Source organism: Bufo bufo, chromosome 1 (genome assembly GCF_905171765.1).
Source record: "Bufo bufo chromosome 1, aBufBuf1.1, whole genome shotgun sequence".
In the NCBI taxonomy this organism is placed as follows: domain Eukaryota; kingdom Metazoa; phylum Chordata; class Amphibia; order Anura; family Bufonidae; genus Bufo; species Bufo bufo.
Window position 1 is genome coordinate 522,424,931 of NC_053389.1, and position 21,958 is coordinate 522,446,888.

The 21,958-nt window shown below is 42.0% G+C and overlaps 1 protein-coding gene across 1 annotated transcript in view; it reads left to right on the forward strand.

Annotated features, from left to right (window-relative positions):
- KCND2 (potassium voltage-gated channel subfamily D member 2) overlaps window positions 1–21,958 on the forward strand; it is a 532,200-nt gene that overhangs the window by 412,895 nt on the left and 97,347 nt on the right. Inside the window, exon 2 of the mRNA XM_040411532.1 lies at window positions 15,658–15,820. Within this exon, the coding sequence (XP_040267466.1) occupies window positions 15,658–15,820 (163 nt within the window). The remainder of the gene's footprint in view (window positions 1–15,657; window positions 15,821–21,958) is intronic.

The window sequence follows — 21,958 nt, forward strand, 5'->3', positions numbered from 1 at the left end:
TTGCTCTATATTAATTTTATTGTGAGGCAAGGTAACAAAAAACTGGCTGTTTTGGCACAGTTTTTATTTTTTTATTTTTTTTACAAGATTCATCTGACAGGTTATATCATGTGCTATTTTTAAAGAGCAGGTTGTTCCGGATGCAATGATATCAAATATGTCTACTTCTTTGTTTGTTTCAGTTTTACATAATAAAGCATTTTTGAAAAAGAAATAGTTTTAGTGTGTCCATATTCTGAACGCCCATATGTTTTTTATTTTTCTGCCGATCGTCATGTGCAGGGGCTCGTTTTTTTGCAGAAAGAGTTGAGGTTTTTATTGGTACCATTTTTGGGTACATAGGATTTTTTGATCAATCATTATTACATTTATGGGGCAAGGTGACCAGAAAATTGGATGTTTTGGACATTTTTTATTTTATTTTTTACAGCGTTTATCTGAGGGGTTAGGTCCATGTGACCAGTTTTATAGAGCAGATCGTTACGGAAGTGGCAATACCTAATATGTATACTTTTTCTTATTTATTAAGTTTTACACAATAATAGCATTTCTGAAACCAAAAAAATGATGTTTTAGTGTCTCCACAGTCTGAGAGCCATAGCTTTTTTATTTTTTGGCCGATTGTCTTAAATAGGGTATCATTTTTTGCGGGATGAAGGTGACGATTTGCTTGGTACTATTTTGGGGGTTCATGTGATATTTTATCAAGCAGGGTTATTACGGATGCGGCGATACTAATATTGTACACTTTTTTTATTTCACTTTAACACAATAATAGCATATTTGAAATAAAAAATTATGTTTTAGTGTCTCAATGTTCTAAGAAACTATATAGATATTTTTTTTTTTTTGCGATTTTCTTATGTGGGTCTCATTTTTTGCAGGATGAGGTGGACAGTTTTATTGTACCATTTTGTTTGCTATACACCTTTTTGATCGCTTGGTGTTGCACTTTTAGTGATTGATAAGGTGACAAAAATGGCTTTTTTTACACCTTTTTTTTTTATGGTGTTTATCGGACGGGGTCTATCATGTGATATATTTATAGAGACGGTCGTTACGGACGCGGTGATACCTAATATGTGTATTTATTTATTTTTTCATTTTTTATAGGAAAAGGCAATTTATTTTTTTAATTTTACATTTTTATTTATTTACTTTTACTTTTATTATTTTCACATTTTTTTTATCAAGTCCCTCTTGGATCTTGAAGATCCAGTGGGGCTGATGCCTGTACTATACTTTGCAATGCTCTTGCATTGCAAAGTATAATACTATCAGATGCCCTGTAGGTGGCAACACTGGACGCTTTTGCAAAGTGTCGGTTGCCATGGCAGCCCCGATGGTGGGAGAGAGGGAGCCCCCTCCCTCTATTAACCGTATGGATGCCACTTCCGTGGATCTATGGGGTTACAGCAGAGCGTCAGCAATAGAGCAGACACTCTCTGCTGATGGTGGCGGCTCAGGAATGGAGCTGCCGCCATCACACACAGCAGGGGGACTGCATCGGAGGCAGGGGGGCAGCGCTGGACAGGGGGGGTATGCCCAACAGTGAGGAGGCTGAGGCAGCACGAACTGGTGGCAGGAGGAATGTATGGGGCGGGGGAGGGGGCGGACCGCATCAGGGCAGGAGCTGCATCGCATCAGGGCAGGCGCTGTGGAGATGAGCTTCAGGGGCAGGCGGACACAAGGGGGGGCTTGGAGGGGCACAGATCAGGGTGCACAGATCGGGGGGCACAAGGAACACTACCTGATTTCAGGCTCTGATCTGCAGAGCGCAGATCAGAGCCTGAAACCAGCATTTTTTCACTGCCGCGATCGATTGGTTAGTCTGCATAGACTAACCAACAGATCGATTGCTGGCAAGGGGCCACTCTTATTGGTCCCCTTGCCGGCATTACTGAACTGTATGCTGTCCGTGACAGTAGCGGACAGGGGCAGGAGCTTTAATCCAAGTGCTTTGCAGCGCTTGGATTAAAGACTGGCTTGACGTTTATACACGTGGTAGCTGCAACGGGGTATGTGCAGCTATCACGATATATACGGCTTGCGGTCGGGAGGGGTGGTTAAAGGCATTGTTTTCAACAAGGGGCAATGTATTTCATCAAATATGTTTGTTCTTGGGCACGAACAGTATCACAATATTTGTATGAGAGTGCTCAGGGATAAAATAAAACTATGAACAATTCCATCTGACCCCTACACCAGTTTTCAAGATCGAACTTTCCTGTATTCTAAATAGAGCACTAGAGAACAAACTGACAAAACTTAATTAGCTTTTCTCTTGCCTGCATACCCAGTCACGGCGGCCTTTTACTGTCTTCCCAAAATCCACAAGGGATGTGACCCTCTAAAAGGCAGGCTGATAGTGTCTGGGACCAACTGCCTCACTGCTAACATCAGCACCTATGTGGATACTGTTCTACGCCCATTTGTCACCAGTTTGCTCTCATATGTCAGGGACACTATGGAGGTATTGGGACGTTTGAACGGTATCCATTGTGACAAGGATGTACAACTGGCCAGTTTGGACGTAGAGCCGCTCTACAGCTCCATCCCTCATTATTTGGGCTGTAGGGCGGTCCTCACGTTCCTTCAGCAAAGGGGCGAACATTGTAGGAGCCACAATGCTTTTGTCATGGAACTCTTGGATTTCATCCTTAAGCACTATGTGATTTTGTTTGATGGACGGATCTTCCACCAGCTCTGGGGGGTCGCAATGGGCAGTCCCTGTGCCCCGACCTTTGCAAATCTCTACCTGGGCTGGTAGGAGAGGGAGGTAGTCTTCTCTGAGAGTATAGAGCGATTCACATCTGTCATCCCCCTCTGGATCAGATACATCGATGATGTGTTGGTCCTATGGGGGGGGGGGGGGGGTGACAGTGATTCCTTCCAGGAGTTTGTTGCAGCCCTCAATATTAACCAACTAGGGCTATTTTTTTACGTCTGAGCTCAATCCCACCCACATTTCCTTTCTGGGTCTCACTATTATGCTGACTGCGTCTGGCGAAATTATCACTAATGTATTTTGGAAACCCACGGCAACCAACAACTTGTTAAAGTGGGAAAGTGGGCACCCTTTGGCTTTGAAAAGAGGGATCCCGAAGGGACAATACTTAAGGGTGAGGAGGAATTGTTCTCAATTAGGTGATTTTAAGGTGGCTGCGAAAGACTTACAGCACAGATTTCGACAGCGTGGCTATCCACAGCGATTTTTGAGACAGGCATAGCAACATTCGCTTAGTACGAATAGAGATCTCTTGTTGTCCCCTAGAAATAGGGATGTCGGTGATAACACTGTCAGAATCATTGGTACTTATGACAGTGCACATGAGGCTGTACGCCAAGTCCTCATTGATCACTGGGACATACTTAAATCTGATCCAGATGTTTGTAGTATGCTTCCATCCCGACCCTCATTACCTATCGACGCAGCAATAACCTACGAGACATGTTGACACATAGTCTATACCAACGTCCAACACAACAGTCTGGTTACGACCTTGTGGTACCTTGTGGATCTACCTTGTGGATCCTACCTTGTGGATCCTGTAAGTTCTGTGGATTTGTAGACAAGACTAAAGTTTTACCGACAGTACGTCTGACAAAACCTATTTTATTAGGTCATTTTTCAACTGCAAGTCAGTGGGATGTGATTTATTTGAAGACATGCATATGTTGGTGAGATATTGGGAGCTCAGACGACATATAGGTGAGCACGTTGTGGACATCACCCAAGTTGAAAGATACACCGATTGCACTTCACGTGTCTGAATGTCATAGCAGGAGAGTAGGCCTCTGTTAAATTTCAGGGGATTGACCTCGTAAAGATGACACAAAGGGGCGGTGATGTGACCGCATCCTCTTGCAGAAAGAGGCACGGTGTATCTTTAGACTTAGCATCATTAAGGCCGAAAGGTTTAATAGTATTATCTCCCTATGTGCCGTTTATTTAGGTATGTTGTCCATATTTGCTAGGTCCACCACGATCTGTGTCACCCTATATAATTGTGTTGTCCATTCAGCTCCTAACTTGTTATGCCACTTTGTCCATATGTATTTATGTACTTCGTGAATATGTATTTATGTGCATCCATTCCGTTCACTGTTATTATCTTCAGTTAGGACACTCCGATGTTAAGCTTATGCAGAGCCGTCTTTTAGTTCCCCTTACATTGCGGCTCATTTGCGCTTTCCCGGGACTCATATGGCTCCTGCCCGCCTGTTCAGCCAATGGTTGGTTCCAAGCCGTGCCCTCTGGCCGTTTGGCTGTCAGTGCGGGGATGTGTCCGGCGGGCCGGGGTTTTGCCCTTTTAAACCTCTGCGATTTGCGAGCCGCTTCGTGGCCATTCATAGCACTGATTCTGTTGCACACCAGCACGCTGCCCCTCAGTTTAGAGGTGGACCACATTGGCAGGCTTGTAGGTTCCCAGTGATCGCGCCGTGCCTTACACTAGAGGTCTTTGGTCATAGGCAGGTCACCCTACATCTGTCCTTTGTGTTAGCCTCAGGTTACACCTCTACATAGAGGTCTTTGGGGCTTAAGCTATGGTGCATCTTGCTCCTGATGAAGTGCACTTGTTGAACGGGAAACGGTGTTGAGCCTATACCATATGTGACGGTGGCAGCGGAGTTGGTGTTTGTTGACACACAGTTAAATACAGCAGCCCTCATTCATGCCTAGTCCAGCACCTGAAGTCACTCAGTGCAGAGGATGTTATGCGCGCTGCTATACTGGGATATCTGGCGCTACCACTCTCGGCACCAGTTATCTGGTTGTCCTATTTACCCCACTTTGGTCCATACACATGACCAGGTGGTGTTATGCCCCTCAGTGTGGAGATATTGGTTTGTAGGACCCACTTATCATTACTACTGTCACGCAAATACCCCTCTCAGAGTGGTGTCCAGAGGTATGCTAAGGTCCCCCACAACTCAGTGATCATACATTGTCTTCATTCTGCTGCAGTATGGGTAGATACCCCTGTATTTTATCTGAACATTATAATAAGATTTGTTATTTTGTTTTAGCGGTCATTCTTATATAATTATATATTCTTCCAGTGTTACTGAGGACGCATACTATTATACCCCATTTCAAAACACTCCTATTTAGGCAATATTACCAAAAACCTTAGGCTTTTCCTGTAAAGAAAGTGACAGCGCAGGAAAATATGTATGAACGTTGCAGTTCCCATCGCAAAACAACAGATAAGATTGGACCCCCAGCAATAAGTTTCTGGCAGTGGGTCTGCAGATGTGAGACTAGATTGTACATACAATAGCACGTTAATTGCATTTCCATCATGCACTGTCCTCAGTTTCCAGCACAGAGTACACATTATTTAGTAATAAAAATTATGCATCCCTTGTTATTGGTGCCTTAGGCCTTTGGAGATACGGCTTGCTCTGTGTTGTGGGAGGCTGGCACTGCAGAGAGTGGCAGAAAACATTCTTCTGGGGGATAATTTGGCATTGTAATCTATTTCTCACTTGAATAAATCTAACAATGTTTTATGCAAATTCCCTTTCTACCTGAAGTCTTTTCCCTGAGCATTTCTTCATGTCAGGATATCAGAATATTTGCTGGTGCATTTGTGCACAGATAACGTTTTATGATCGGTTTAGCTGATGCTTCTAGAATGAATGGATTATACTAAAGACGTTGAGGTTGTGTGCAAGTTGTTTGCTTTCTACAAACATTAATTTCTAAGGCAACCACGCGGGGATATTCACACGTAGAAGATGTGTAGCAGAAATTTCTGCAACTAACAATCTATTCCATTCATGTGAATGGGGTTGTTTCAGTGGGAAGCACATAGGTTTCTGCAAGCTTTATATAATTGGGACAGTAGCAGATACAGGTATGTCCGAAAAGTTTCGTCATGTGTGAATATACTCTTAAAGAGGTTGTATCATTTCAGCAAGTGGCATTTATCATGTAGAGGAAGTTAATACAAACCACTTACTATTGTATTGTGATTGTCCATATTTCCTCCTTTTTCCACCACCTTATACACTGCTAGTATCCAGGGGTTACAACCACCCTGCAATCCATCAGCGGTGCTTGTGCTTGAATACCATAGGTAAAAGCCCCAGCCTCTATAGTGGGCAGGACTGTGCGAGTACGCATAGGCTGACACTGTTTCCAATAGTGTGCAAGCACGACCACCGCTGCTGGATTGCAGGGTGGTCATAACCATGGAAACAAGAAGTATATGATGTGATAGAAAAATGTATCAAGCCAGAAAAGGAGGCAATATGGATAATCACAATACATTAGGAAGTGCCTTGTATTAACTTTCTCTACATGATAATGCCATTTGCTGAATTGAGACAACCCCTTTAAACTAAGAGGTAACTAAATACCTTAAAACTTGAGGACAGAGGACAACTGAATGGCCCAGATTTACTGTGCTTATTTAAAGTTATTTTAGTTCAGGAGGAAATGTAATGGATAAAATATGGAGGTAAAATAAAGAAGCATCTATAAATAAGTAGAAGTGTCAGAACTGTTCACTTTAGCAGATATAATAAGACAGCAGGGCAGGGTGTTCCATAAGAAACCACTGCTTTTCCAGAGATTACTTCCTTATCTTTTAGGCTAGGACTCCACAACAACTCAGAGTTGCTTATAAATCAATATCATTTTCATGACATGCAACTGAAAAGAAAGTTTTAAACAACCTTGCAAAAATTGCAAATGATCTGAAAACATGTTCCCGTAGGAAGGTCACAGGTGAGTTGTGATAATGCCATGATAGCACCACAACTCAAAGAAGACTCCATGAAGCCCTACCCTTATATTACCTTGGTGAACATCTGTCTATATGTATTGCTTGCTGAATCACTGAAAAATTGATAAATGTTCTCCTCAGTTGAACAGATGTATGTGGACAGTATCTCTTCTTTAACATTTTTTTTTTTTTTTTTAAATTGTCCCCCAGTCATTGGGACCTGTGGGGAAATCCATGCCCACCTGTACCCTTCTGCTCAGTTGCATTCCTGGTCTGCCGTCACTGGACTACTGGTCCCCATTTGTCAACTTCATGCATGGACAGAATCATGTGCACCACTGAAGCCAATAACTGGTCTGAACAGAGACATGTCCCCAAGGTGCACATGACCCAGTTATGAAATTTCACTGCAGAGGCCAGTCATTGGCTTCAGCTATGGCTATGAACCTGTCTGTGCAGGAAGTTGACAGATGGGGAATGGAAGAAAGAAAGTTTAAGACAGTCCAGGATCCAGAACTGAGCCTTGTAAACTAGGTGAGTTTAGATTTCTACATAGTTCCTGATGGCTGGAGGGGTTTAAACAAACAAAACCTTGGACAACCCCCTTAAGGCTTGAGCTAAACAGAGACTTTTTGTAGCACCACTGAAACAATCCAAAGCCACACTCTGTATTGATTAGATTGCAATCTCCTTGGCTGCAGGAGATTGTGTCTTCACTGGACACAACATAGCTGGAAAGAGAAGGCTTCATCCACTGTACAGTGGCCATGCCAGTGTACTGCAGCTCAGCTCCCATCCATCTGAATCAATCTGATAATGATGACCTATCCCAAATGGAAGCCTGTGTCTCTGTCTCATTCCTCATTAGGCTGTATGCTAATCTGGCAGCTTGAGCCTTATACTTTTTAAATCATATTTAGATGGTCCCCCTTAAATACTGTATAGCCTAGTATGATTTCAGACATAGGAATACGCACACTTCCAATATACGGTAGATTATGCATGTATGCGTTTGAAACATCAGCTGAACTTATTTTAGAGCACAGAAAACTTTTACTGAAGCAGTATAAAATAAATAAACTTATTTCTGTGCCACAATTAAAAATAATTATTAGCAATTATCAAAGAATGCATCTCAGCGAGAGATCACAAATTAAAGAAAGGTTATACGTGTACACTCGTCTATAGATGATTAAAGCAATTACGTAACATTTGTACATCTTCAGTAATTTAGCATGTATTGTGAATTAACAATCGCAATGACATTTGTAATGCTAATGAAACCAGTTGAGGCCTACGAGACGTGCAGTGTAGTCTAAAACATAATGTAGCATTGTGCAGAATCCTAAAGAATTTTACAGGGCAACTAAAATATATTTTTTATTGGTATGAACTGATCCACAAACTTGTGCAAAAGAGATCCTTTTCATTAATTGAAAGGGGAATAATATGCACTCAGTGTGTCTTTTCTAGCTGTTTCGTCCCTAAGAGCAGACCTTAGGGCACTGTATTTCTTGTTTTTGAAATATAACACATTCAGACGGCCAAGATACACCTCCGGTAGTCGTATATTTACCACCAAGATTGAAGTCAATGCAAGGTAGAAACACGCATTGGGAAAGGCTTCTTTTCTTTCTTTCTGATGGCATAAAATATATGCACAGTCCACCGGTGCTCTTCACCTGTATACTGCATCCAGGCAAATACTCGTGGTGTTCAGCAGCAGCTAATAGTAGTCAATGTGTAATACAAATATTCATTTGAGAATTGCTTCGAACATCAGCATGGTAAAAACAAACGTGGCACATGGATCACAAAGAAGCGCACATAATGCAAAAGAGCCTCTCCCATGTGTCAAGTTTGTGTCCAGTGTGCAGATGCTTTAAGCAATTTGAATAAAGAATTGATGTTATGGACTGGTGAGTGTTGCAGATCTTCTACTGAATTTTCATATTACACTTTGGGATAAAATATATGTCTTTGATATAGAGGGATCTGAAAGTGGCCTATACATTAAAAGCAGCAGCGCTACATCACTGGATACATGCAAACATGGTGAGAACATACAAAACCCTTCCAGATGTTGCCCGTGGTTGGATTCAAAACCAGGGCACAAGGCAACAGGGCTAGTCTTGTTGAGAAAACGTGGTTATCATACAATTGGGATGTTGACCTGTGATGAAAGTTTTAAAAAAAAGGGTTGTTCTATTACATTTAAAACATCGGGGGGGGGGGGGGGGGGGTTCCTTCCTCTAGATCACCTTAGTGGGCTGAACTATATGGACACATGTAATTTTTCTAATAAAATTAAAAGGAAAGACGAAAATAACTTGAAATCCACTATGTTTTCTGTTTCTGTTTAATATTTGGTAGGTCCAGTGGTATATGAATGCAACAACCAATTTACTAAGGACTAAATAGCATCTGATGTCTTCCTGTCATAGTGCAGGCTCATTATAATTTTGGGCTTTCAACTAGGATGCAAGGTGCATCTACTTATGAGCCACTCCAATGAAAGAATGTGAATTGCCTCCTTAGCCACCCAAGTAAAGCCTGTGCACCTAGGGAAATGTGTTTATGTTCATGTACTGGGTGCACGGATTTTATAAGCTACAATTAATGCATTCTTGTTTCGGTTTCTAGTAACAAAAACCTACAAAAAATGGAGCTCACAGAGTACCAGTAAAAAATATTAGATTTTATTAAATCACAGAAATGTAAAAAGACAATATCACTTTAAAAGGAAAGGTAGCAGAAAGAAACACACCATCCTGGTCATTACACAGGCTAAATATTAATAATATGTTGTAAATTCTTATATAGAAGATTTAATAAGGGTATGTCCCATATATTAAAATATATAAACAATAGTAACCGTCAGGAACTTATAATCGTTCACACCAATTCATTAAAGAATAGCAATAAAGTAGTGCCCGGGATCAAAGTAATAAGTCTTCCCTTTCTATATTTACTTTCGGTTTCTAGTGTATATTGCACTAAATGCTACTTGTGAATAACTTTGAGATCTCTCAATCTTAATGAACAGTATACGGATGTGTCCACCCTGACCTTTCTTGAAGTGCATTGTTATACAATTTGATGTGTGCCATACAGTAAAAGATGTATAACCTATGGCCAACAGGTGTCACGGTCCCTCCTGTGAGAGAGGTGAGAAGATCGGATAGACTTGCTGCACGTGAGGCTATCTGACTGGTCTCTCTGTTTTCCTCTTCGTATGTTGTTGTTTGGCAGGATCTCACCTCTCCTCAGGTGCCACTCGTTATCAGTGATGAGGCTCTATTTAGATCTGCCTCACACTGCTGATTATGCGGTTGATAGTTTCTGCTTAGAGTTGCTAGTGCTGGTTTGTCTTGGATCTCCTGCTTCTCCATACATAGAAACATAGAATGTGTCGGCAGATAAGAACCATTTGGCCCATCTAGTCTTGCCAATATACTGAATACTATGAATAGCCCCTGGCCCTATCTTATATGAAGGATGGCCTTATGCCTATCCTATGCATGCTTAAACTCCTTAACTGTATTTGCAGCTACCACTTCTGCAGGAAGGCTAGTCCATGCATCCACTACTCTCTCAGTAAAGTAATACTTCCTGATATTACTTTTAAACCTTTTCCCCTCTAATTTAAAACTATGTCCTCTTGTAGCAGTTTTTATTCTTTTAAATATTCTATCTTCCTTTACCGTGTTAAATTCCCTTTATGTATTTAAAAGTTTCTATCATATCCCCTCTGTCTCATCTTTCTTCCAAGCTATACATGTTAAGGTCCTTTAACCTTTCCTGGTAAGTTTTAAATCCATGTACCAGTTTAGTAGCTCTTCTCTGAACTCTCTACAAAGTATCAATATCCTCCTGGAGATATTGTCTCCAGTACTGTGCACAATACTCCAAATGAGGTCTCACTAGTGCTCTGTAGAGTGACATGAGCACCTCCCTCTTTCTACTGGTAATGCCTCTCCCTATACACCCAAGCATTCTGCTAGCATTTCCTACTGCTCTATGACATTGTCTGCCTACCTTTAAGTCTTCTGAAATAATGACCCCTAAATCCCTTTCCTCAGATACTGAGGTTAGGACTGTATCACTGATTTGATACGCCCATCTCTAAGCTAAGTACTTGTTGCCTACGCTATTTCTTATTATCTGGTGTGTGTTGTTTCTAGGCCTCAGAGAGATGCAGGTTCCTTCATTCTGGAAGGAACCAGCTGTCTAATCCCCTGCTACCTGTGGATCTCATTTCTCGAAGATTCTTGTGGCTAGGGTTACGTAAATGTGTTGAGGGCTATGTGGCAGCTTGTGAGACTTATGCGCGTGCTAAGGTGGCGTATACTCAGCCTTCAGGATCTCTACTTCCCTTGTCTATCCCATCCTGACCCTGGACATATTTGTCCATAGACTTTATCACAACTTTGCCTAATTCTTCTGGGAAAACTGTGATTCTGGTGGTTGTTGACCGCTTCAGCAAGATGGCGCACTTTATACCATTATCAGGTTTACCTAATGCCAAAACTCTCACTCAAGTGTTTGTCGATAACATTGTGAAACTACACGGCATTCCCTCTGATGTGGTGTCTGATAGAGGGACTCAATTTGTTTCCAGATTCTGGAAGGCGTTCTGTACTCGTCTGGGGGTCCAATTGTCCTTCTCTTCGGCCTTTCATCCTCAGTCGAACGGGCAGACTGAGCACACTAACCATAATCTGGAGACTTATTTCAGATGTTTTGTCTCTGAGGAGCAAGAAGAGTGGTCTTCATTTTTGTCGTTGGCTGAGTTTGCCATAAATAACTGTAGACAGGAGTCCACTGATAGTTTTTTGGTGCATATGGGTTCCATCCGCAGTTTGGCACATTTTCTGGTACTAAGACGTCTGGTATACCTGAAGAGGATAGATTCTCCTCTTCGTTGCGATCTATTTGGCGGAAGATTCAAAACAATTTAAATAAAATAGGCAAAAAGTATAAATGTATGGCTGACAAGAGACGTATGAGTGGTCCGGACCTGAGAGTGGGTAATTCTGTGTGGCTGTCCACAAGAAACATTAAGTTGAAGGCACCCTCTTGGAAGTTGGGGCCAAGGTTTATTGGGTCATACAAGATCTCTGCCATTATTAACCCGGTTGCTTTTCGTCTTAAGCTTCCACAGGCTTTGAAGATGCATAATGTGTTTCACAAGTCATTGCTGAAAAGATATGTTGAACCTGCTGAACCGTCCTCCCTGCCACCACCTCCTGTCATGGTGGATGGTAATCTTGAGTTTCAGATTGCTGGGATAGTAAACTCATTTATTCTTCGTGGATCTCTTCAGTACCTCGTGCACTGGAAGGGTTACAGTCCAGAGGAAAGAATGTGGGTTCCTGCGACAGACGGGAATGCCAGTCACCTTGTGAGAGCCTTTCACAGGGCGCATCCTGATAAAGTCGGTCCTGGGTGTCCAGAGGCCACCCATAGAAAGGGGGGTACTGTCACAGTCCCTCCTGTGAGAGAGGTGAGAAGATCGGATAGACTTGCTGCACGTGAGGCTATCTGACAGGTCTCTCTGTTACCCTCTATGTATGTTGTTGTTTGGCAGGATCTCACCTCTCCTGAGGTGCCACTCTTTATCAGTGAAGAGGCTCTATTTAGATTCGGCGCACACTGCTGACCATGCAGTTGATAGTTTCTGCTTGGAGTTGCTAGTGTTGGTTTGTCTTGAATCTCCTGCTTCTCCATACATCTCTAAGTTAAGTACTTGTTGCCTTCGCTATTTCTTTTTATCTGGTGTGTGTTGTTTCTAGGCCTCAGGGAGACGCAGGTTCCTTCATTCTGGAAGGAACCAGCTGTCTCATCCCCTGCTACCTATCCTAGGGCTCGTCAGTTTTAGCAGGGCTTTAGATATCCGATGTATGAGTATTTCCACCATCAGGATCTGCTCATACTGGCAGGAGTTAGGGAAAGGCCTAGGGATTACTAGGAGGTCACCATCCCTCTTCCTTAGCTTTTGAGGCCTAGATTGTTGTCTATTCGTTGTGGTGTGTATTTGGTGTTTTTCCTTACCATTTACCTGTGACAACAGGTGGCTTTCAGATGTCTGAACTGAGACCTTTTTTTGTCACACCATAGCCCCTGTGTAGGTGAAGGTTTCTGACAAGACACATAAATGTGAGATTTTATACCGTATGCCGTGTTGTATAAAAGAGGCTGTACTGCTTCTTTGTTTATTGCATGAACTTTCAATGTACAGTTTTCTTTCAGTAGCAGATTCTTCTTTTTAACGATATTATAAAAAAACATTTAAAGAGTAACTAAACCTTTGCATAAACTTTGAATATGTTATCCCTAATGCTCTAATATCTCTAATATACTTTATTATTAATTTTCTATTTTTACTACACTTTTACCTGGCACCGTTACCTGGTGCGCTTAAAACTCTGTTCTCTGTACACAGCTGACAGCTGATGGGGCCGCAGCAGCAGACATACATACAGGAGTGCACATTGCTGCTCCTGCCGTGCCCTGGAGATTTACTAACTCCTGGCATAGCACATGAGTAATCGTTAGTAATTGTCCAGGGGGTAGGGGCAGGAGCAGCAATATGCGCTTTTGCCCATACTCCCTGCGCTGCTGCTGCCCATTCATAAAATGTGTACTCCGTACTCCATACACCGCTAAGCTGTCAGCGGTTTACAGAGAACAGAGTTTTAAGCGCACTTCCAGAGCAGAGGGGAATAGAGTTTGGTGCTAGAACTGAAGCACCAGGGACAAGTTTTATTTTAAATTCCTGAATTCTGGCAATATTGAAATGGGTTCCCGGTCCTTTAAGACTCATATGTATGTGGGACGAAAACAATTACCGCCTTCAGTACAAAAAGAAAGCTTAACGTTAACGGCAATAGTTTCAACCAAAGGAGGCACAGGTCCATCGTAGTAGAAATCGGATTCTATACTAACCAATGCTATTCACCTTCTATCTCCCCTTTAATTGTAATATGCAGTAGAAGAAATGTACTATATGATTGTACTTACCTCTACAAATAATATATGATTGTACTTACCTCTACTTACCTCTATATGATTGTGGTGTTCGTTTTAATTGATGTATAGTGAGTGAAGTGGAAAATATGCGATATGATTTCTCTATAAGAAATGCACTATACAATCACAGTATAGAAAATCTTACAATTTGCAGCAAATAAAGATCCAACACCGTACGCAGAGTGTGAGCTTTAGTGTGCTTGTAATTGGCAGTCTGTGTACGTTCTGGAGGTAGGGGATAAGAACTTGCTTTTAATGGTTCATTATGCCATCTGCTGGGCATTTTGCTTCAGAAATGTACTTTGTATGCATAGTGCATGGAAATTGCTATAATAAAATATTTTACAATAGATAAGGCCTATACAGGTCCCCAGTCATAACGGTTCCATAGCATCATTTTCACCCACTCTTGCTAATGTCCAGTATTTAGTTCCTGGGATTTTTATTAGTAAAATTTGTTATTTTTTATATATATATATATATATATTTTTTTTACATATAATACGGCCAGAATAAGATGCATTCCACAGTGTCTTCTGTATCTCATCTATTGTTATGTTTTCATGCACAACAATGCTGGAAACCATTGGGGTAGTTTGGGAATTTATACGGTAAATGGGTGAGGGCATTTTTGCAGCAGATGCCATGGCTAAATCTGCATGATTCAGTGGGTCTAATCCAAGCGTGGCTACCCACCACAGTTTCTGTGCAGAAACAGTGTCTAAAGGTGATGTGACTAGTTTACGTGAATTTCAAATCTGCACGAAATATTCGCAGGACGGTTCTCAGTAGGATGTGGACTTCATAAGGATTTCAATCCTTTCTGAAATCTGCATGAAAATTCAGCCGTGTGAACATACCCTAAACATTAGAGACCCAAAATGAAAGTGCATGTGCAGATGTCATTGCACTGTAAACTTATGGTTGTAAACTGTTCACATGCACATTTTACGCAAATGAGACTGCTGAATCTGTGTATCAAATGAGACTGTGAGGAAGAAGTCCTGACATGCATAATCTGACAGTTATGGTGACAAGTAGATATTCATTCATAGAGGGCCATCTTGAAAATCACCTGAAATCTCGCACCGTTCAGTATTCGGCGCAGGCGCAGTGAGGAAGCCAGCAGTCGCCGAGCGTCCTTCCCTGCACCGAATACTGAACAGCGTGAGATTTACACTGCAGACACGGCCAGCGGGAGGAGAGCAGCGTTGCCTGGCCCTGTCAATCAAGAGAAGAAGGGCGTGAAAAGAGGTGGGCAAATGGAGTCTCTAGGAGCAGGTGCAACGACCCCCCCCCCCCTGCTCCTAGAAGCTAATTAACATGTTATAAAAGTTTGTTTTCTTAATAAAGGCTTCAGGCAGTGAGATGACACTAATATAGTTATGTTCAGCTGACATTAGCACATCGCTAATGTCAGCCAGCTTAATACCCATTTTTCAGGTGACAGAAACCCTTTAAATTTTGATTCTGACCAAATTGGTACTTTTGCACTACAAGAACTAAGGAGACAAATTTTTTTTTTTATTCATAAACTGACAAAGCATACAGTACAGTGCACGTGTAACATAAAATAACGCAATGTATATTAATTTAACTACCGAATAAATCTAACAATATCTGCCAAACAGGAAACTTGGCACAGCATTCTTTGCTTTCTGTTCTGCATTTCATTAATCCAGTCCCAAGACAGATAATTGTTCCAGTTCTTTTACTAATAGGTTGTTTTGACATTTGTTATATTCTGCTGTATTTTGGATGTTAACGTAGCACAGAATGAGGAAGACGTTAATAAATGGGATTCTTTTTGGTGAGCGGCTCAGTGCATTTAAATTGCATGTTGATCAAATTTCTGAATTCGCTCCATATGTTGGTTTGTTTTCTGTAGGTACGGTGATATGGTTCCAAAGACTATAGCTGGGAAGTTATTCGGTTCCGTATGTTCCCTGAGTGGTGTGTTGGTCATTGCATTACCAGTACCTGTAATAGTCTCCAACTTCAGCAGGATCTACCACCAGAACCAACGAACAGACAAACGGAGAGCACAAAAGGTAATAAAATACACAACATCATAATGTAGATAATATTATGTTACAAGTATGGTGCTAGTAGTGGAATTAATGTTAATTAAAGGGAACCTGTCACCAGTTTTATGGTGTCCTAACTAAGGGCAACATAAATAAGTGATTGATTCTCTTAGCACAATGCTGGGTCACTTTCTTTAATTGACCCAGTCAATCTGCCAACATCTTGTATTGAAAAGCTCCAGCTGATAATGATGAGTCATGAATATTCATGAGCTCCTGACTCTCCCCGCCCACCTGCTGCTGAATGACAGTTTGTTTCCATATGAATCAGCAGCAGGTGGGCAGGGGAGTGGCTATAGCTCTGAATTAAATATACGCTGGACTCAATGACATCACGCTGGACTCCAATCAGCTCATTAGCATGCGGCATCTTTGTGTGTATATTATGAGGTAACCATCTGTCACACCAGTAAGTGAATACATCTAAGGTACTTTTTAGTAGTTAATGATTGTATATAATTAGTTAGATTATAATCAAATATCCACATGACAGGTTCCCTTTAAGTAGTAGTAATAGTAGTAGTCCAACTGAGTTTATCAATGCAGAAGATCAGAGTTTGCTATTTGTCATGTGATGTGATATCAGAATGTGTTTCTTTTATTTTTCATAGGACTGAAGGTAGGTTTTCTGAATAACTGTATCTTAGCATTGGCCCAGATGCTTGACAGGACCCAAAGGTTCCCTATAATATATGAAGACACCAGTATTATAAATGGTGTATGGTAGATAGGAGCCCTGTTATAGATGTTGCATGGGGACCAGCAGCTTTAAGTTACTCCTCTGCAGTGAGTTATGATCGTTAACTGAATAAACTTTAAAATGTCAACTTCAGCTCTGCTACTTCAGTATATTGCAGTACACCTCTGCACTGAAATGACTGCAGGGGGAGGTCTGTCTTCTCTGTCCTATATCAGCAATCAGAACTCCTTAAAGGGGTTATCCAAAAGTCAGACAGACCTTCCAGAGTGTCTGACCCATGGTGCAGATAATACTCACTTGGTCCTGGCTACTGGGTCCGGTGTCTAATGCTCTGTCTAAAGCTCCCATGTTGGCTCGTCCTCTCCCTGCTGCAGATCAACATTGTCGATGTGTGGTAATGTGACGCTGAAGCCAATCATAGGTTGCAGCAGTAACATGTTTCAACAACTGGTCATGTGACAAAAGGGAGTAGTTTACCGCTGCAGACTGTGACTGGCTGCAGCGGTCATGTGTTATCCATCGACAGATGTTCATCTCAGTGCAGCAGAATGAGTAAGCGCTGGCCCTGGAACACTAGATAACAAACTCTTCAGCTGGGACCAAGCAACTATGATCCTTACTGGAGGTCGGCCACTCTAGGAGGTCTGTCTGGTTCTGGTCACCTTTAGTACAGTGGGGGAAATAATTATTTGACCCCTCGCTGATTTTGTAAGTTTGTCCAATGACAAAGAAATGAAAAGTCTCAGAACAGTATCATTTCAATGGTAGGTTTATTGTAACAGTGGCAGATAGCACATCAAAAGGAAAATCGAAAAAATAACTTTAAATAAAAGATAGCAACTGATTTGCATTTCATTGAGTGAAATAAGTATTTGAACCCCTACCAACCATTAAGAGTTCTGGCTCCCACAGAGTGGTTAGACACTTCTACTCAATTAGTCACCCTCATTAAGGACACCTGTCTTAACTAGTCACCTGTATAAAAGACACCTGTCCACAGAATCAATCAATCAAGCAGACTCCAAACTCTCCAACATGGGAAAGACCAAAGAGCTGTCCAAGGATGTCAGAGACAAAATTGTAGACCTGCACAAGGCTGGAATGGGCTACAAAACCATTAGCAAGAAGCTGGGAGAGAAGGTGACAACTGTTGGTGCGATTGTTCGAAAATGGAAGGAGCACAAAATGACCATCAATCGACCTCGCTCTGGGGCTCCACGCAATATCTCACCTCGTGGGGTGTCAATGGTTCTGAGAAAGGTGAAAAAGCATCCTAGAACTACACGGGAGGAGTTAGTTAATGACCTCAAATTAGCAGGGACCACAGTCACCAAGAAAACCATTGGAAACACATTACACCGCAATGGATTAAAATCCTGCAGGGCTCGCAAGGTCCCCCTGCTCAGGAAGGCACATGTGCAGGCCCGTCTGAAGTTTGCCAATGAACACCTGAATGATTCAGAGAGTGACTGGGAGAAGGTGCTGTGGTCTGATGAGACCAAAATAGAGCTCTTTGGCATTAACTCAACTCGCTGTGTTTGGAGGAAGAAAAATGCTGCCTATGACCCCCAAAACACCGTCCCCACCGTCAAGCATGGGGGTGGAAACATTTTGCTTTGGGGGTGTTTTTCTGCTAAGGGCACAGGACAACTTATTCGCATAAACGGGAAAATGGACGGAGCCATGTATCGTGAAATCCTGAGCGACAACCTCCTTCCCTCTGCCAGGAAACTGAAAATGGGTCGTGGATGGGTGTTCCAGCACGACAATGACCCAAAACATACAGCAAAGGCAACAAAGGAGTGGCTCAAGAAGAAGCACATTAAGGTCATGGAGTGGCCTAGTCAGTCTCCGGACCTTAATCCAATCGAAAACCTATGGAGGGAGCTCAAGCTCAGAGTTGCACAGAGACAGCCTCGAAACCTTAGGGATTTAGAGATGATCTGCAAAGAGGAGTGGACCAACATTCCTCCTAAAATGTGCGCAAACTTGGTCATCAATTACAAGAAACGTTTGACCTCTGTGCTTGCAAACAAGGGTTTTTCCACCAAGTATTAAGTCTTTTTTTGTTAGAGGGTTCAAATACTTATTTCACTCAATGAAATGCAAATCAGTTGCTATCTTTTATTTAAAGTTATTTTTTCGATTTTCCTTTTGATGTGCTATCTGCCACTGTTACAATAAACCTACCATTGAAATGATACTGTTCTGAGACTTTTCATTTCTTTGTCATTGGACAAACTTACAAAATCAGTGAGGGGTCAAATAATTATTTCCCCCACTGTAGCTGTTGTAACTTGATCCAGGTAGCATCTGTGTCAGGACTGACAGGACAGGGAGGAATGTATGCAGAGTACAGCTTTGGTAGGATCAGGCTCTGTTCTGGTCACCACAGCTACTTCTCCTGTTCAGGGATGTGACAGCTGTGTTAGAGTGCTAAGTATATGTATGATGGGGGTTATTTATTATTCTGAAATATGACTAAATTAGGTGTATCTCAGGCGCAGATAACCGTTGTGCCGCTATCTGTGACTTTTCCCCACTAACGCCAGGTCTACAATTGTGGGCGTGGTCTGGGTGGGGACAGGCCTGCGCCCTTTTCATAACTTAGACGTTCCACTGCCAGCTATGGGGCTTTATTAAGCAGGTCTTAATAAATGTGCCCCAATGTGTCTATCTATATTTGTGTCTGTATTTTGTGTAAGTATATGTATGTATATATGCATGTGGAATATGTATGCACGTGAAATGTATGTGTATGTAATTTGTATATCTGTGTGTAATGTGTGCTGTATGTATGTTTGTGTCATGCATGTGTAATATATATTTTTATTTTGTATCAATTTGTTTGCAATTTGTACATGTGTATGTAATGTGTGTGTATATATATACATTTACATGTATGTGTGTAAGCAATATATACATTTATGTATCATATAGCAGTACTATATATGTGGGCAATGTAGCAGTACGGTTTGTGTGCTCTACAGGGTTACTATGCATGTGTGTGATAGAGCAGTACTAGGTATGTGAGTAGTATAGTTGTATGTACAGTATGTTATGTTAAATTTAATGGGGGGGTTGTAGTTATGTTATAGGTGTATGTATGTGGAAGGGATTGGGGGGGTCATAATCTTTATCCCCAATTTATAAAATGCTAAGCTACAGGTACAGTGTTTGACTAAAGTCAAGTAACTCCCACCAAATTAAATGGGTTGTCTGGCCAATGATTTTTTAAAGGATCAGAATAGCTGATCTATACTTACTGGTCCTCCTGACACACAGGCAGGGGCAGTCCGGGCCAGGGGGTAGGGTGGCATATGCCCCCTGGGCCGATGCCCAGTACATATCAAGGTCCCCCCAGGGCCAGATTAACAATGGTCCACTTGGAGCAAGGCCCCGCAGTGAACCATTGCTAGGGGGCCCCCAGTTACCAGGTCGACTCATTCAGTTTCTGGGGTCCCTGCACTCAACTGTGTTTGCGCCCATAGGACGCATATACAATTGAACACTTCACAGTGCCAACGGGACAAGAGAACAGCTGGTTCACTGCCCGGCTGGCATATTTCCATGATGTAGGTGACGCGATGATGTTATCGTGCTGCCCACAATGTTCACAGGAGCAGAGCCATCAAAAGAGGCCAGGCCTGCATTGCTCCTTCATGGTGGCACAGTGAAGATGATGTATTTAAAGGGGGCACAGTGAAGATGGTGTATATAAATGGGGCACAGTAAAGCTGGTGTATATAAAGGGGGTACAGTGAAGAAGATGTATTTAAAGGGGGCACAGTGAAGATGGTGTATACAAAGGGGGCACAGTGAAGATGGTGTATACAAAGGGGGCACAGTAAAGATGGTGTATACAGGGAGTGCAGAATTATTAGGCAAGTTGTATTTTTGAGGAATAATTTTATTATTGAACAACAACCATGTTCTCAATGAACCCAAAAAACTCATTAATATCAAAGCTGAATATTTTTGGAAGTAGTTTTTAGTTTGTTTTTAGTTTTAGCTATTTTAGGGGGATATCTGTGTGTGCAGGTGACTATTACTGTGCATAATTATTAGGCAACTTAACAAAAAACAAATATATACCCATTTCAATTATTTATTTTTACCAGTGAAACCAATATAACATCTCAACATTCACAAATATACATTTCTGACATTCAAAAACAAAACAAAAACAAATCAGTGACCAATATAGCCACCTTTCTTTGCAAGGACACTCAAAAGCCTGCCATCCATGGATTCTGTCAGTGTTTTGATCTGTTCACCATCAACATTGCGTGCAGCAGCAACCACAGCCTCCCAGACACTGTTCAGAGAGGTGTACTGTTTTCCCTCCTTGTAAATCTCACATTTAATGATGGACCACAGGTTCTCAATGGGGTTCAGATCAGGTGAACAAGGAGTCCATGTCATTAGATTTTCTTCTTTTATACCCTTTCTTGCCAGCCACGCTGTGGAGTACTTGGACGCGTGTGATGGAGCATTGTCCTGCATGAAAATCATGTTTTTCTTGAAGGATGCAGACTTCTTCCTGTACCACTGCTTGAAGAAGGTGTCTTCCAGAAACTGGCAGTAGGACTGGGAGTTGAGCTTGACTCCATCCTTAACCCGAAAAGGCCCCACAAGCTCATCTTTGATGATACCAGCCCAAACCAGTACTCCACCTCCACCTTGCTGGCGTCTGAGTCGGACTGGAGCTCTCTGCCCTTTACCAATCCAGCCACGGGCCCATCCATCTGGCCCATCAAGACTCACTCGAATTTCATCAGTCCATAAAACCTTAGAAAAATCAGTCTTGAGATATTTCTTGGCCCAGTCTTAACGTTTCAGCTTGTGTGTCTTGTTCAGTGGTGGTCGTCTTTCAGCCTTTCTTACCTTGGCCATGTCTCTGAGTATTGCACACCTTGTGCTTTTGGGCACTCCAGTGATGTTGCAGCTCTGAAATATGGCCAAACTGGTGGCAAGTGGCATCTTGGCAGCTGCACGCTTGACTTTTCTCAGTTCATGGGCAGTTATTTTGCGCCTTGGTTTTTCCACACGCTTCTTGCGACCCTGTTGACTATTTTGAATGAAACGCTTGATTGTTCGATGATCACGCTTCAGAAGCTTTGCAATTTTAAGAGTGCTGCATCCCTCTGCAAGATATCTCACTATTTTTGACTTTTCTGAGCCTGTCAAATCCTTCTTTTGACCCATTTTGCCAAAGGACAGGAAGTTGCCTAATAATTATGCACACCTAATATAGGGTGTTGATGTCATTAGACCACACCCCTTCTCATTACAGAGATGCACATCACCTAACATGCTTAATTGGTAGTAGGCTTTCGAGCCTATACAGCTTGGAGTAAGACAACATGCATAAAGAGGATGATGTGGTCAAAATACTCATT